Source organism: Natrix helvetica (genome assembly GCF_964273705.1).
Source record: "Natrix helvetica genome assembly, chromosome: 1".
Classification (NCBI taxonomy): domain Eukaryota; kingdom Metazoa; phylum Chordata; class Lepidosauria; order Squamata; family Natricidae; genus Natrix; species Natrix helvetica.
This window is the reverse complement of record NC_138548.1, coordinates 301,500,486-301,517,569: the sequence shown is the minus strand read 5'-3', so window position 1 is coordinate 301,517,569 and position 17,084 is coordinate 301,500,486. Positions and strand designations below refer to the sequence as shown.

At 37.0% G+C, this 17,084-nt stretch overlaps 2 protein-coding genes across 5 annotated transcripts in view; one reads left to right on the top strand and one right to left on the bottom strand.

Moving 5' to 3' along the window:
* Positions 1-1,206, top strand: part of LOC309399134 (inter-alpha-trypsin inhibitor heavy chain H3-like) — a 29,613-nt gene extending 28,407 nt beyond the window's left edge. The window contains exons 20-21 of the mRNA XM_081966655.1: positions 463-574; positions 663-1,206. Coding sequence (XP_081822781.1) covers positions 463-574; positions 663-792 — 242 coding nt within the window. The 3' untranslated portion in view covers positions 793-1,206. The remainder of the gene's footprint in view (positions 1-462; positions 575-662) is intronic.
* Positions 1,207-7,645: 6,439 nt separating this feature from the next.
* The window catches only part of LOC309383182 (inter-alpha-trypsin inhibitor heavy chain H3-like), a 72,273-nt gene continuing 62,834 nt past the window's right edge, over positions 7,646-17,084 (bottom strand). For all 4 annotated transcript variants that reach the window (XM_081935410.1, XM_081935409.1, XM_081935411.1 and 1 more), the window contains 7 exons: positions 16,904-17,069; positions 14,339-14,393; positions 13,050-13,163; positions 11,289-11,493; positions 9,505-9,674; positions 7,893-8,004; positions 7,646-7,804 (listed from right to left, as the gene is read on the bottom strand). In XM_081935410.1, the coding sequence (XP_081791536.1) occupies positions 7,675-7,804; positions 7,893-8,004; positions 9,505-9,674; positions 11,289-11,493; positions 13,050-13,163; positions 14,339-14,393; positions 16,904-17,069 (952 nt within the window). In that variant the 3' untranslated portion in view covers positions 7,646-7,674. The remainder of the gene's footprint in view (positions 7,805-7,892; positions 8,005-9,504; positions 9,675-11,288; positions 11,494-13,049; positions 13,164-14,338; positions 14,394-16,903; positions 17,070-17,084) is intronic.

Sequence of the window (17,084 nt, the reverse complement as noted above, 5' to 3'; positions counted from 1 at the left end):
TTCTCAAAGCTAAAATATTTTGCTATTTCTGATCGTCCTAAGTAGACATTTGCTGAAATGACAATGGTTTGTGAATTTGTTTATAGCTAACAGATGGAATATAGGAGCAAGGGCTTATTTGTGTAATTTAAGAGGAAGTTAATAAAATTGTTCATACTTGCTTTGGTGGAAGTTGGAATCATTTCTTTACATATATATTTCTTGTCTTTACTATAGTCTTTCTTCACTTTCTTTTTTCTTTCTATTCTTTACATCTTTTTCCTCCCTCTTCCTTTCTATTTTTCTATCTTAATTTTAGTTTTTATTGATTTTAGTATTTATAATATTTAATACTAGTACTACTAGGGAGAAGTAGGATCATGGCTAAGTAGAACCTCTGCGAAGATAAATATTCTGTTTAGTTTCTACTGTACATGATTTTCTAGAAAACAGTTTAACTGATCTTCCTGCTTTCATCTTCAGGTCAGTTTTTTCATCCAATTAACTTTACCATACTTGAGGTCCATCCTGGATCTACTCCAGAGAAACCAGATGCTACCATGATTGTTAAAAATAACCAGCTGACAGTCACCAGGTAAACAATCATTCAAGGATTGTGGAAATAGTATTTCACCTTCAGGGAGTTTTCATTTTAAATTTCACTGTCTGTGATTTTTCTGCAGGGGATGGCAAAAAGACTACACTGAAAATTCCAAGCATGGCACAGATGTTCCCTGTTGGTTTATTCACAATAATGCAGAAGGTCTGATTGATGGCACATACACTGACTATATAGTCTCTAGTCTGTTTTAATCAAACAGATCTAATTATGCTTATGGCCTTTTGAAACAATAAAATGTTGTTATTCCATGGCATTTGTGCCTAATTTGAAAAATCATAATTAATTATAATTTCTACTCTATATAGTGAAATACTCCTATACCATATGCTTAACCAAAAACAATCACAAATCACCAGTTAATCTACAAAACTCATGAGCTATTGCCCCTTCTGTTCCTTTCATTCATTACAGCGTAAGTCTCTTTTTAATATTAGCTCTGATAGTTTCCTCTCTATAGTTAAATGAAAGAAAATATAACATTGTTAGAAAGAAGTATTTACATTATGTTAAAAACCTTATAAAACTTATGTAACATCTTGGAAATTTTTAAATATAATTTTCAACTGATATTAAAATTTGTGCTTCAAGATTTTGAAGTAAGTATATATGTGTTCGTATTTATTCTACACATGCTAGCTAATAATTATCATCAGAAAAACACGTAATCACAAAAAACAACGCAATAAAATTAGTTCACAAATTAACAATCAATCAAGTTAACAGTCAAACAATCAACAGTTTAAACAAATATTAACAACAAAGACAAATCAAATATAATAACTATACACATGTAACATATTTAAAGCAATGCCTTGCAATAATACATCAAAGCCAGAGGTGGGTTCCTGCCAGCATTACTACCGGTTGGTACACAAAAATCTTTGCTCCGAGTGCGTGCGCATTTGCACCTAAAAAGGTCTGCGAATGCACACATTAGAAAAGGGGGAAAATAATATTTTTTCAATGCAGATTGTTCTGTGCATGTGCAGAACAGAAAATCAAGATGGCGGCCCCAAGCATAGAACTGGTTCAGGCGCATGTCCGACCAAGTTACTACCTACTCGGCCGAACCGGTCCGAACTGGTAGGAACCGACCTCTTATCCAAGCATATCCATATATATTAAAATAAAACCGAACTGTTAAATTATCTCCCCTCTAATCTATTAAACTTAACAGATAAAAGATTTTTTAAATCCCTTTTAAGGGCCCAGAAGCTCTTGGGGGAGGGGGGCAGTGTAAAGAAGGAATCTAATTCCAGGGAAGTGAAAAAGGGGCTGATCAGAAAAATGTAAAGAACAAATTGAATTGTAGGGAGAAATAATGGCGGACAAATCCTGAGTGGGTGGGGTTCCTAACGCAAGGACTGGTAGTTTCAGTGGGACTCTGGTTTAGAGAAAAAAACCAGTGAAGAGCATTGTACTATACAGTTATCCCTTGGTTACCTAACACAATTGGGACTGGAAAAATCTGTCGTTAAGCAAAATATCAAGTGGCTGTGAGGGGCTTAAAACCTCATTTCTGTGACAGTTGTTAAGCAAATAATTGTGAGTCATTAAATGAGACAGCACATGACTGTGACTTGCAGTTTTACTGTTGGCTACTCCATTGACACTACTTATCAGAAGCTGCTTGCAAAGTGTGTGAATGGTGATCCTGTGACCGTAGGATTCTATGACAGTCATAAATGCAAGGCCTGGTCTTAAAGTTACTTTTTTAGTGCCATTGTAACTTTGAATGGTCCCTAAGTGAAGCAGTTGGCAAACAAGGCCTACCTGTGCTGACATAAGAATAGCCGAAAGGCACTGTCCTGAATTAAGATTATGGGATAGGGAACAGAATCAGGATCCCAGGCCAGGAGACTACTGCAGTAATATAATCATGAAACAACCAAGGCATAAACCAATAAAACAGTAACCTCACTCATTAGAGCCTACAAATATCCATCAAATGTCTACAAGTGTGAGGGAACACCCTATCAGGTCCACAGGTATGCTAACAGAAATAAATGGTAAAGGTAAAGAAGTCCCTCAGAATTTTACTCCAGTAGTCTTTGTCAACTCTAGGTGGCAGTGTTCATCTCTGTGACAAGGCCATTGAGCTAGAGCTGTCCAAAGACATTTCTGTGGTCATATGGGCAGCATGACGTCAGGCGGTACTGTTACCTTCCCACTGAAGTGGTACCTATTTATCTACTCATGTTTGCATGCTTTCGAACTGCTAAGTTGACAGGATCTGAGATGAGAACGGGACCTCACCCCATCACAGGGTAGTTGGGTCTCATGTTCCCATGAAGTGTCTGCTGATGGCATACACCCTTTCAAACTGCGGCTGCCAAATTTGGAAATATCTTTCATATAAGAAGTAATTAATCATATATACAAACCTAACACTGGATGTATCTATATCATTCTACTAAAGAGATAGGAACATTTTATCATGCATACAATGCAAAAGGATGCTAAAATGTTTTCACTATTTTGGTATTTTGTCAGATAAATTTCTTTGAAGCGCTTTCCCATAGATATTATGACACTTGTGTGATTTGTACGGCTTACAATATCATGTGTTTGTACCTGTAACAAACATGAAGTTGTAAGAAAAGATTCCTTAATCAACCAATAAATCAATGGGTGCAATGTGAACTAGGTTTGCACCCCTTGGGAAACCTCCCCCAAACTTTCATGTGCTGCAGGCATCATCAGTCATGACCATAAACATCAGCTTTGGTCAATTGAAGCTTTTGCCCAGTACTTTTTAGTACTGTATAGAAGGTGCAGACTAAATTATCAGCCTTAGTTATCTCTGTGCCACATGCAGCAGTCTATACCAAGAGTAAAGACAACACCAGTCAGTTGTTTTACAGATTCTCAGTATACCCAAACCTACTTTCACTGCAACACATGCATGCTATTCTACTAGGTTAGAATCTCTATTTAGAGACTATTTTGTAAACCAATCAACTGCTGCTCACCAACCACGGGATCTATGCAGTGTAAAGACACAACACAATAACTTTTCTATATAATGTTTAAGATCTGCATTTTACTGTTACCTGTTGGATTCGTATACATATGTAGATGCCTAGCAACTTACCCATCCAGGAGGAAAAACACTTTTCACAATCAATAGTTGAAGTGATGCTAAGGTGTACTTTATGTTGATATTCTTATCACACAGAAGTGCAAAATGCAGAAACCAGAGTTTTTGAAAAGAGGACATCTGGAGGTCTGCAAAATACTTTTCCAACTTATTGGGACTCCATGGGTCTCTCTTATTAAAAAAAAGAGAAATCTTAATTCTAGAAATAGTACCTATGATTTTAATTTGAAGGATGCATGTGCCTAATTACTGTGGATAAAGGAGAATGATAACATACTTTAAAATCACAATTTTCATTACAATTCTGTCTTTTGGGAAATTCCTTAAATTGGTTTTTCTCCAACTAAAGTAAGTGCTATCCATTCTCCCTCCAGATAACCGAAAACATACTTGAAATCTTCTATCTTTCTTGAAAATCTCTATCCTGCTTGTGTGCCCAATTACTAGCTGTGAGTAGAGCATCTCCCTCCAAAGTAATAGTTGACAACTGGAATAGATTTTATCCACCTTTAGGCTGCCACAGGACAGTGTCAAAGTAAAGGGGAAAATATACTTTTTAAAGAAGCTGATATATGCCTGTCTCAACTCATAGGTTGGAGAAAACATGAAGACAATGTCATGGGCGAAGTAGAAAAAATAGATACTGCTAGGACAGCTTTGTCCCATGCTTAAGTGTAAAAGGGGGGACCGGACAGGGGGAGATCCTATCAGTTAATTATAGTAAAGGCTATGGCCCAAAAAAGGGCCTCACCACTTTTAACTAGTAATTGGCTGGGACACCATTATTAAACATAAGAGGTAACCTAGGGACGTTTACTCTTAAGCTACTGCAGATGTATTATTCTTCTGTTAAGTATATTACAGAATTTTGTCATTCATTCATTCATTCATTCATTCATTCATTCGTTCGTTCGTTCGTTTGTGTTGTTATGACTGAGATCTATTCTAGACCATTGCAGAGGATTTTGCTGCTTCTCTAGCCAACCTACCTTTTTTCCAGATTTGGGCGTCAGAAGGCATAATTCCTTAAGTGTTGTCCATCCTCTTTCATTTTTTGTTGCAACAAGGGATTTTCCATTGTATTTGACTCACAAGCTTTAAAAGATGCTCCTTAACTGATTTGCATATACCGTACCTTTCTCTGAATTGTTTTCTGTATGTATAGCTAAATTTCCTACCTTTTAGCTAACATAACCGGAAGTGAAACTTGAAAAGCATGAATTAGGGAGGTATATAATAACTACTTACTAGCTTTTAACATGTTAACCTGGCATAATTACAACTGCCCCTCCTGGCAAATGTATTATTATCTGGTTATCTTAGGGTTTTTTAATCTGTTGTGTCTGTTTTAGGGATTTTAAAAAAATTATATTTATTTAGCTTTGTACAGTTCTTTTAATTGCATTTTAACCTCCTCCAAACTGTACATATTTAATTTTTTATTGTATTTTGTGATATTCTCTATGGACTGTACACCGCCCCGAGTCCCTTCTGGGAGAGGGGGCGGTCTAGAAGCACCAAATATAAATAAATAAATATAAATAAATAAATGTGAAATAGAATTTTCTTTCAATGGGAGGCTGCAAATCTTAGCAGCACATTTTCCAGGTAGTTTATTTAAGCCAGAAGATTCTGTGTGTCTACTTCTTACCAGATTTCTTGGATCAATAACAGGATACCCACTCCTTCCTTCCTTCCTTCCTTCCTTCCTTCCTTCCTTCCTTCCTTCCTTCCTTCCTTCATTCATTCATTCATTCATTCATTCATTTATTCTATTTAAGGCATACCTCAAAATTAAAGATTCACACATTTTTCCTTGTCATCTTGGTTATCTAACCAACTTTGCAAATAATGTGTTCACTGTGCATGTTGGCCCTGTTGCTCCTTATTGCTAAGGCTCAGTGCCATTGCTGACTTAGGTGCTTTGTAGTGTCCTTCATTTTTTTATGGTGGTTTTAATTGTTGTTCAACTCTTCATCTGCACTTTGATCAGGCCTGATCAGATATCAACCCTGGGAAGCAGGCATTGGCAAACCACTTCTGAAATATTAGGAGTACTCCCATGTAACACCTCTCCTGCGCGAGCTGCACTGGCTTCCTGTTGTCTATCGGGTGCGTTTCAAGGTTTTGATTACGATCTTCAAAGCGCTCCATGGCACAGGACCTAGTTACCTGCGGGATCGCATCCTGCCCCATACATCCCTACGACCAATCCGCTCACACAGAGAGGGACTTCTCCGGGTGCCGTCCGCTAAACAGTGTCGGGGGGCGACACCCAGGAGCAGGGCCTTCTATGTGATGGGCCCAGCCCTGTGGAATGACCTCCCCCTTGACATCAGGACTACTTCCGATCTCCGCTCCTTCCGTGTAAAGCTCAAGACCCACCTCTTTCAATTATCTGGCCTGGCTCAACTGTAGTTTATCCTATTCCTCCTGACAGTCCTTTTTAAATTTGTAATCTTACTATGGGGCATTTTAAATGGCTAATTTTATTATTATCATCATGATGTATTTAATTGTTACCTCCTCCGTGTATGTATATGTATGTGTATGTGTGCATGTATATGTTTATATGTATTATGTATGTTTTTTATTGTACGCCGCCCTGAGTCCCTTGTGGAGAGGGAGCGGCTAACAAATTAAATTATTATTATTATTATTATTATTATTATTATTATTATTATTATTATTATTATATTGCAAAGAAAATGGCATTGACTCAAAAGCACACACACACACAAAAAAGTAAACTTCTCGCAACCCGACCCTGAGCTCCCCTGAGTCCAGTTGCCAAGATGCCATCTCCCCAAGCTTCCTCCCTTCAGGCGCCTTAGAGCCGCATTGGGGTTTTGCTTTCACGGATGTCGCTTGCTTGTAGGGGGGCAGGGTGGGTAGTTAGAAGAGTGCCAAGAATGAGAAATGGCCTTAGTCTGGCCAGACAGGAATGTGCAAAAAGTGGTGACTCTTTTTGGCGCAGCATAAGGAGGGAGGGGGAAGTAGGCTGTCAATAGTTCCTTACTCTCACCAAAAGTATCAGTCAAGCATCCCAGCGAGGAGAGGCTGAGCAAGGGGACGAATGGTGGAGACTGGAGGGGCAAGGCTGCAGCCAGTTCACCAAACTGAACAGACAGTTGGCTACCAGTGCAAACCGGCTGAATCCCACCACTGAAAATAAGCCATGGATTTCTCCCCTCATCCATAAAGAACAACATAATGTGGTCCTTCAGGGTATGAATCAAATGAAAAAGCAAAGGGTGACACCAACCTAAACTGTATTGTGAACATTTCTCCCATAATGGTAATTAATGGTGGTTCTGCTATTGCCTCTCTGAGCACTGTCAGAAGATAATATCAGTACCATTTGCTTGACTGCTTTGAAATTGGCCTTGAAAATTTAGCAAGGTTTCATATTGTTCACCATGTTATTTATCATTTATCTAAAGCAGCTGTATCTGTAGAATAGAACAGAATTCTTTATTGGCCAAGTATGATTGCTCACGCAAGAAATTTGTCTTTGGTGCATAAGGTCTTAGTGCACATAAAAGATGTACACAATAAATCATCAGAACAAATTGCTATTGGAGTTGACTCACACACACATGCATGCCTGCACACAAACATTATTAAAATTTAGGCACAACCTTAGCCAGACATTTTGGGGAGATTTTTGCATTGCAACATATAAGTTTTTTTCCATATTTGATGTTTAGTTTTGTAAACTTGCCTACAGATAGTCAGGAATGAGTAGAAAATAAATGTGTAATTCAATCAACTTGAAGTTTTCCAGTCTATTGAAATTATATCTAAACAGAAGATACACATATTGTACCATGAATCTATCAGTTTCAATTATTTGGATTCACAATAAAATCCCCAATTTTAGAATATTTCTTTAGATGATATCACAAGCAGTTATCATAACATGAACTTTTTCATCATCATCATAATTATTCTTAAGGTTTATTTATTTTTTTCAAAATATGCTGGGAACAATGTAGTCTGTGTGTTTGCCATCAATAAGGCCATCTCCATTGTTGTGAATCAACCAGCAAGGGATATTGGCGCCCTGCTGGATATCAGCTACGTAATCCTTCTGCCATCCCCTGCAATATAATACAGAAAGCAATGAGCTTAGGGAATCCACTTCATGCAACTGTGTCAATGGCAGCTAAAATGTCAGCCTCTTTTTACCTGGTTACTGTCAGCTGCTTATTTTTCACAATCATGGTGGCATCTGGTTTTTCTGGATCCGATCCAGGGTGGACCTCAAGTATATCAAAGTCGATTGGATGGAAAAATTGCCCTTAAAATAAACATGACAGCAGCAACAGTAATTATTAAACAGTTGCCAGTCACTTGGGAGCAAAACAGAAACTTGATTGAACAGTTGTCAGTCATTCAAGAGCAAATCATAAGAGGACCTGTTTCTTACATTTGACAGTGCTAATTTTGGCTATAAGTTGGATGTAACTACATTTAGAGCTACCCTATTGAGTTCCTAATTCTATCTTTTACTTATACAGAAAGATTGCATACAGTACTTCTGCTTTCAGAGAACTTGCCTTATATTGGTCATAATACCATTGGGATTGGCAATGGGGCACTAAGTTTCAAATTTAAAATAAGCCTGTTGGATGCTCCAAAATACGGTTTTGGAAATTGTTTGAGCTTTGTGTATGACTGTTTAGCTACTCTGACATATGACAGAGATAAAGAGCTACAGATGAGATGAAATGGCTCTAGAAAGGCTCTAGAAATGAAATGGTATAGGGTTTCTGCCTAGGCAGGGGTTGGACTAGAAGACCTCCAAGGTCCCTTCCAACTCTACTATTGTATTGTATTGTATTGTATTGTAAATACTGGTTCTCCCCACTATTGTGTACAACTCCTGTACAATGGCTCTTGATAGGTCTTCGTGGCATAGGTTTTTTTCTTGCCCCCCTATTAAAGAAGAAACTGTTAATTAGGGAGCAGTTTTTTCTTTAATATGGGAAGGGGAAAAGCAAGGAAGTGTGCCCAGAGTCAAAATGATTGGCTACATTGTCCTTCTCCACCAAATTGTTTCTTTCAAAGCCCCCAAAAGAAATAGAACAAACTGGTGATTCTATTTTTCATTAAAGGATTAAATCTCAGTTAACCAAAACATTAACTAGGTCTTTGGAACTGGAGATAATTCCAGTTAATCTGAAAAGTTCTAGAGTTTTTTTTATTCAGAAATAGTCTTCAGTTAATAAATTATCATTTTATTCATTTTACTTTTTATTTTATTTATTATTTTTTATGCTGCCCAACCCCTATATACAATGATTCTTTTCTATTTTTATCTAATGTTCATCTCTCTCTCTCTCTCCCTGCTTCTGCTTGTCTTTTACCCCATTCTGCCAGTTAACTGTTTATGATGTTTGCTGATCTTTAATAAATAAACATCAGGATATATTTATTGCTGTCTATGTCAGGCAGTGTGTTCTAATCGGGATATAGAGATGGAATGGAATGTGTTGCTATAAACCACATTGGACATTACCCATAATAATACTCCCCCCACAAAAAAATCCTACCAAAACCTCAACAAGTTTTACACACAATCAATGATAGCAGAAGGCACAATCCAGAAATAAACACTGCGTTGCTGGCAACAAACACATGTATAAAGCAAGTGTTACTGATTATTTAATCTCATGCCATGTCAGTCAGGAGTTTAACCTCATGCCATGTCAGAAGACTAAATGCCTTATGAAAGAAAAGCAGTGAAAAAACAAAAACAAAACCACAAAAAATATTTAGAATAACTTCTTTGTGTTACCTAGTAAACCATGGGTTTGTTCAGATAATCTGTGACTATCCATCATGTAAAATCCCAGGAAATCTTGGTGCAGTGGATGATTCCACACTTGATGTAGAACCACAATAAACTTTGCTCCATTATCCATCGAAACCTCTACGCTCTCTTTTCGTTTGATCATTAGTGTCAAACTAAGTGGGGGGAAAGAAACCAAGCAGGAAAACATGATTATTAGTGTGCATAATGCAGGGAGTCGAATCAGGAAAATTGGTTGCAAGGGGAGAACCACTTATGGAGAAGGCATCTGTAAGCACATGGCTATTGTTTAAATGAAGCCTAGTATTAAATTTGGCTACAGCCTAACAGTTCTGGCTCTCAAAATGTTCAGTTTCAAAAATATAAATGCCCATAACAATCCTGTACAATGCCCACCTTCCTCACCTTGTCAAATTAGATTTCTCAACTTAGATTTCTCAATTGCAGCTGAAACCAATCCTAGAAAATCCTCCACTCTTTACATATGTATCTGCTACGCTTTTGGATGGCACATTTGCATAGATAAATCAAAATAAGTGGTGCCTGTACAGGTAGTCATCAACTTATCATCATTCTTTTAGTGACCAAAATTACAATGGCACCGAAAAAGGTGACTTATGACTGTTCACTATACTTACATCTGTAAAAATTCAGATGCTTGGCAAGTGATTCATATTTATGATGGTTGCAGTGTCCCGGGGTCATGTGATCACTTTTTGTGACCTTCTGACAAGCTAAGTCAATGAGGAAGACAGATTCACTTAATAACAGTATTACTAAATTAATGACTGTAGTCATTCATTTAACAACTGTGGCAGGAAAAGCCAGAAAATGGAGCAAAACTCATTTAACAACTGTTTCGCTAAACAATAGAAATGTTGGGCTCAATTGTGGTCATACGTTGAGGACTACCTGTAATGGTATTTTTCAATCTTTGAAGCTTTAAGATATGAAGCATTCTGGTTGGAGAATTTTGAAGGTTGAAATCAACACATCCCAAAGTTACTAAGGGTGAGAAACATTGATAACAGAAGAAATTTTCTAGCCATGGACTGACTCCACATCCTTTTTCTGATGTTCTTACCTCAGTCTCAGTGACATAAGAAGATTCTTTCTTGAAATATTACCCCCCTCCCCCACAACTTCACCATTATTTATATGGGTCATCACCTTTTTTTAAGATAACTAGAACACGGGTACGTATTTACTTAAATGTAGGCCATATTACGTATCTGAAGTATATTGAAAATATATAGTTCAAAAATGTATCTTACTGTTATATTTCATAGGCCATATAGAATATTTTATACTTCACATAATTATTATTTTTTATCAAGCATGCCTCATGTTTGCAAAGGAAGTTATAGCCTGTTGCCTTTCTCTGTAGCTGGATTTATTTAAATCTACCTCACTTTAGTTATATAAGGACTGGGCAAACTTGTTTCCTTGTGAAGATAACTTTCTTTCAGGGTTAGTCTGTTGGGGGAATGCATTGTTAATAGATTTGAAACAAGCAGAGATTAAGAGCAGAGCCCAAAGGGAGGGTAGACATAGAAACAGTGGGTAGGAACATCCATTCTTTTTGATATTCTTTTTCCCCTCATTGCATTCTGCAAAGAAATAAAGATAACATGTCAGAAATCTGATCTGTTATCTTGTCTTAGGCTTTTGATATAGGCCAAGAGATGTGGAAAATTACAGAAGCTTTAAGTTGCCCATCCCTGATTTAAGAATAACACTTTTATATATTAGGGATATAAAAAGCTCACCCAGGCTGTTGCAAGTCAACTTCATGAAACCAACTGAACACTCTCCTTTTCATACCATCTTGAAGAATGACATTTTGAGTTGTTATTTCAAGTCTTACATTCTGATTCATAGTTACAATCCCAAGTTTTCCAAAATATGTGTTCTGTGGTCTTACATTGTTGATGCTCTTTTTATCACCAATAAGCTGTCCATTGACGGTAACACCTAAAGTTCAGAAGTGATGTTAAAGGGATGGCTTATGTCTAAGTAACATATTTTTTAAATATTACTTTTCAAAGAGGCATAATTCTATACTGCATATTTTTGTTAAAATGGGATTGACTCTAATGAAAATGAAATGTTTATTTCTTTTCTCCCTAATCTTAACCGACAGCATATTCCCTTACAATAATATTGTATTTGTACTGAAAAGAAAGCCATTGGTCCCCTCTGGTATTTTAAGCAATCTTGAAATATTTAGTGTAATCAATTATACTTCTTAGAGTAATTTATTTTTCTCAATCTCTTTTAACTTGGGATAATTACATATTTATTGCTTTAGAAAATAACAGAGTGGGTTATATATAGGCAAGTAGCTTCTCCAAAGGGCAATGACCATTTATTGGTAATTCTAGCATTTAGAAGTCATATAATGTAGTTCAGGTACATCTGAAACACATACATCACATTCTGAAGCCTTTTCAATTAAAAAAAATCAATTTCTACTCTATTTGGATATGTTTCATGATTTAAAATCACATCTTTTCTGATAATCTGCTATTGTGATCATCTCTTGTAGATTGGTGTCTAAGAATCACCATGACTTCCCTGAAGACATCTGTTACAATACTTTTAAGGTGCTGATATCTAAAGTTGGCACAAATAAACATCCATTCAGAACTAACAAAATGGCACATACACTCAGAACTAAAAGATATAATCTATCTTGAGATATATTGATGGTGAGTGGATTTTAGGATATAGCAGAAGTTTTGATAAGCTTAGGCAACCCTGAATATATTGTTCATGCAAATTCTTTAGATATATTAGCATGAATCAATGTATAAGTGGTTATAACAGAATGGAACAATATAATGGATGAACATTTGGAGTACAAAGGTTCCTATGCCATCTCCTATATGATTATATAGACGTGATGGCTCAATTTTCCAATACTAACCTAGCCAAAGCATGAAAATCACTCCTCATGGACTTTGAGGAGGGGAAAAGGGGAAGAAAGTTATATTGTATTGGAGTACTGTAGTGATACTTCTATTATCTACCTGTCCTGCTATAGCAGACTTTAGAATATGGGATTGTCAGCCACTAATCTAACAATGTGGCAACCCCAGTATATATACCTCCTGTGTGGCAAGAATTCTGGATTCATAACACATAAACAGGTCTTGTGAAGAGAGTAGTAGAAGCTTCCTTAGTATTAGTTGAATATACAAGACAGTGGCAGCTGAGGTTCCCTGTACTGTATGGAAATGGGTATGCCAGAAGAAGCAAATAAATCAAGATCAGAAAAAGCCCCTAATTCCACTTAAATAATAAGCAGTCCAAATCTGAATAGCTTTGACAGTCAGCCTGGGCATTATAAAGAAGAAGATACATGTTATCTGTATCTTACATGTATACATGTAAGAATTTACATGTTATCTGCATATTCTTTATCCAAAGGAAACAGAAATCAAATGCAATTAGATACACAAAGAACTGATCTAGCAGTGCAACATCTTCCTTACTTACAATCACGGTTTGAGAAAAGAAAGGCTCACCTGTAACTGGATCTCTTATCAAATTTAACACTACCCCGGGCTCCTCATTAATATTGAAACAAAGAGCATCTTCTTTCTGGGGTACAGCTATGATGAAGTGAGGGTCTCCATCAACTGCAAAGAGGAAATTATACCAAAATCATGCTTCCATCAACAGCTCATTTGATTTCTGTGAATTTTTTTGTGCATCATTTAAAATGAAACAGAAGAATGTAAGAATAAAAAGTATGGAAAGATACAGAATTTCCATTTAGTATATTTCTGCAGTGCCCTCACAGTAAAAAGAACATTCAGTGTAACATTATTGTAACATGGACCTTAGCTTTAATCCAGCATTGGAAATTGAGAGGAGGAGGTCATTGATTTCATTTTCTTGTTACGAAATCATCTCTAGTTGATGACTGAGGGGGCTGAGAAAAAAATAAGGCCTGTAATCTTTCACAGGCAGCAATAGTTGCATTAGACATGATCCGTTCCTTGAAGTGCCTCCCATTTTAAGGTAACACATGAGACGTTCCAGTCAATTGGCTGTTCTGTCTGAAACAGGAAGACCTGAAAGCCTTTTGTTGCCTTCACTTCATCGATTCACTCTCCAGGACCTCAGAAATATTTATATTTTTTAGCCACCATGTCCCTTATGATATAGCTGTAGGTATAGGGGATGTGGTGGCTCAGTGGCTAAGACACTTGTCAATCAGAAAGGTCGGCAGTTCGGCGGTTCGAATCCTATTACTTGTCCCAGCTTCTGCCAACCTAGCAGTTTGAAAGCATATTCACATGCAAGTGGAAACATAGGAGCCACCTTTGGTGGGAAGGGAACAGCATTTCATGCACCTTCTGCATTTAGTCATCCCAGCCACATGACCACAGAGACGTCTTCAGATGGTGCTGGCTCTTCGGTTTTGAAACAGAGATGAGCACCACCTCCTAGTGTCGGGAATGACTAGCACATATGTGCGAGGGGAACCTTTACCTTTACCTATAGATATATAGATACTGTATTTGATGTTGTAGATATTTATATCTAGTTGCACTAGACTTGATCCGTTCCTTGAAGCGCCTCCCATTTTACGGTATGGCATGAGACGTTCCAGTCTACACCCAACAATTGGCTGTTCTGCCTCAAACTGGAAGACCTGAAAGCCTTTTGTGGCCTTTACTTCATGAATTCACTCTCCAGGGCCTCAGAAATATTTAGATTTCCCCCCCCCCCTTACTATTGATATCAATCACTCCTTGTTTATGTCTATGTGTGTCAGATATTTATGAACTCTAAAAAAGAAACTTACCACTAGAATAATAGTGAGAGCCTGTGGGTGGAGGTTGAGAGCTGAACACCTGCTTCTTTGCTGCATAAAAGAAAAGAAAAACAAAACAAAACAATTGCTTCCACATGTTGTAATTATAAATATATCAATTAACATTCGACTCCATTTCAATAACAGCTTTGAAGGGCAGGTTCACATTTGGGGCAGGGAAAGGCAATATTTGGGGAGAATGCAAGGATTACATAACATTTGAAGGAAGGACAGGGACAATCGGGAAACCAAGTAATGAAATAAAATTGTGCGCCTATCTTGCATGTTGATGGGCTGAGATTTTGTTACTTTTTGTTTGTTTTTCTTGGTGTGAGTATAGTGCTTCAGGAATTGCACCTAATTAAGGTTTACCCTGCACAAATTTCATGTATTTTATGCCTCAAAGTAATGGAAGATCACTTCTTTTCACTGTTTGGCAATTATGGTAAGTTTCTTTCTCCAAAAGAAAGCAGAACGTTTGAAGCCTGTACACATCACTGCAGCATCAAACCCTTCCTTACCCATAATTGCCACATTACTACAGAGGTCATTCCAAGAAGCGCTGCAGTAGTTAAACATCTCTATAAAGAGCACCAACCTGCGGTGAGTGAAGAAATCACTATAAAAACTAAACAAAAAGAATGAAACACCCACACAGAGGTTTCAGACTGAAGTTAGAATGCCAGATCAACTGTAGCTGACTTTTACTTTTACCATGGACCTGTTGGAGCAAACAGTCCAAATTTGCTCCCAGAGTTGTCTGTAATACAATTCCTTTAAATACTTGGTTGTTGTTTTTATTAAATGTGGATATGACCTTCCTGGATGTAAGGCAATTCCCATCTGCACAAGCATGGTGGGCAAGATTCAAATGAAACTTTGCTTATAATCAACCAAGCTGTACAATAAATTTCAGAAAATTAGGCTAGTACTAAAAATTTTATATAGTTAAACCTATATATTTATAAAATTGCTCTGAGCTAATAAATGGAATATATGGCATACACCTTTCTTTAAAAACACTGTATATTTAAATTCATTCCATTGTGAAAATGTACGCATTTCACCTTAAATAAATAGCAAAGAAAAGAACTAAACTTCATTAAACCTGACCAATGGAATGGCTAGACATGAAATATGAGGGAAAGAATTAGAACTGAACTTACCTTCAGCTGTTTCCAAGGGTAAATAGAGAAGGGGGAGAGGAACGGGGAAGGGGAGAGAGAGTGCTGACAAATAGGATGGAAAGATATGAGATCTGAGCTAAACTTATTAAAAACACCCTTGACTTATTATTGCTTTATTTGCTTCTTTTCAATTAGATCTGGAACTCATCATTCAAAGTATAATTTTATAATAAGCTCATATTCATATACAAGAAAGACAAAGAATTACAACTCAATTTACCTTCAGCTGTTCCCGAAGACGATAAAAGACGGAGGGAGGGAAACAGAGAGAAAGAGAAACTTTAATTTTTTTTTCTAAACTAGATTGACTGCAAAAAAATATAGTTGACCTATCTCAATAAAGATAAACTGGAGGGTGCCCTGCACACAATGTCATTTACATGTCTCTAAGCAGCTATTTTATTTCTTCTAAAAACAGCTACTTTCTTTCAAAATATTTTTGACTCAAAATCCTCTCTAATTACTCATATTAGAAAACATGGTTTGTACAAAATCACTCCCTTCCCCTTCCTCCATCGATTCATGTCATGCGGTTATTTAGCAAAGCAGCAGCATCAAGACTTCATTTCCTTTAATTCTTCCAGAGATAAACAGGGATGATATATTTCAGTTTGCAATTCTTTCATTTCAAGCTGGGTTTCATGCAACAACAGGACAAAAATTATGAGGCTTTTGGGGAGGAAGAACAACTGTGCTGTGGTGAGGTGAGCAGATAAGCTTAGTTAAACCCATTGTGGTTCTAGAGCTGGGGTGTTCAACCTTGGCCACTTTCAGGCCTGTGGACTTCAACTCCCAGAATTCCCCAGCCATCAATGAAGTCCACAGATCTTAAAGTTTCCATGGCTGGACTGCCTCGTTTTAAGGGAGACCCAAGATTGAGAAACATTGCTGTAGCAAGATATTGCTAAAAATCTAATTTCTACTGTTTTTTTTATTTTTAAACTGAGTTCTGAAACCATTTAAGTTTAAATTTAAAAAAAAATAAGAACAAAAGATGACAAAAGCCACATTGTGAGATTGTTCTTTTCAACTTCTTCTCCTTTGGGGAATACATGTAATGTCAAAATTCCCTTCGGGGAGAGGGGGCAGTCTATAAATTTAATAAAATTAATTAAATTAAAATGCTTATAGAAAAGAGGTGGAGTTTGTGTTGCCATGCCATGATGCTGCCTACATCAATCGGATCCACCTTGGTCTGTTTGCAGATGCTGCTGAAAAACTCATAATCAAAATCCATGCTTTCCTATCCCAATCTAAGGGGAAAACATAGCACCTATTGTTCCAGGATATTCTTGACTAGTTCAACTGTGAATATTTTGAATATTGTCCCCCAAACACTAAAAGCCAGATAGACTAATGTCTATATGACAATATCTGTACCTTCTGTGGGTTTGTCAGCAACTGCTTCCTTTTCTTCATTGTCTTCTGGTTTTGTGACAACCATGGATGTTAATGGAGTCACAAACTTATATTTCAGAGACAACTCCAGAGCTTTAGAAGTAATGTTTTTCTTTTCATCTCCCTGTGTTACAGAACTAAAAGCAAGGACA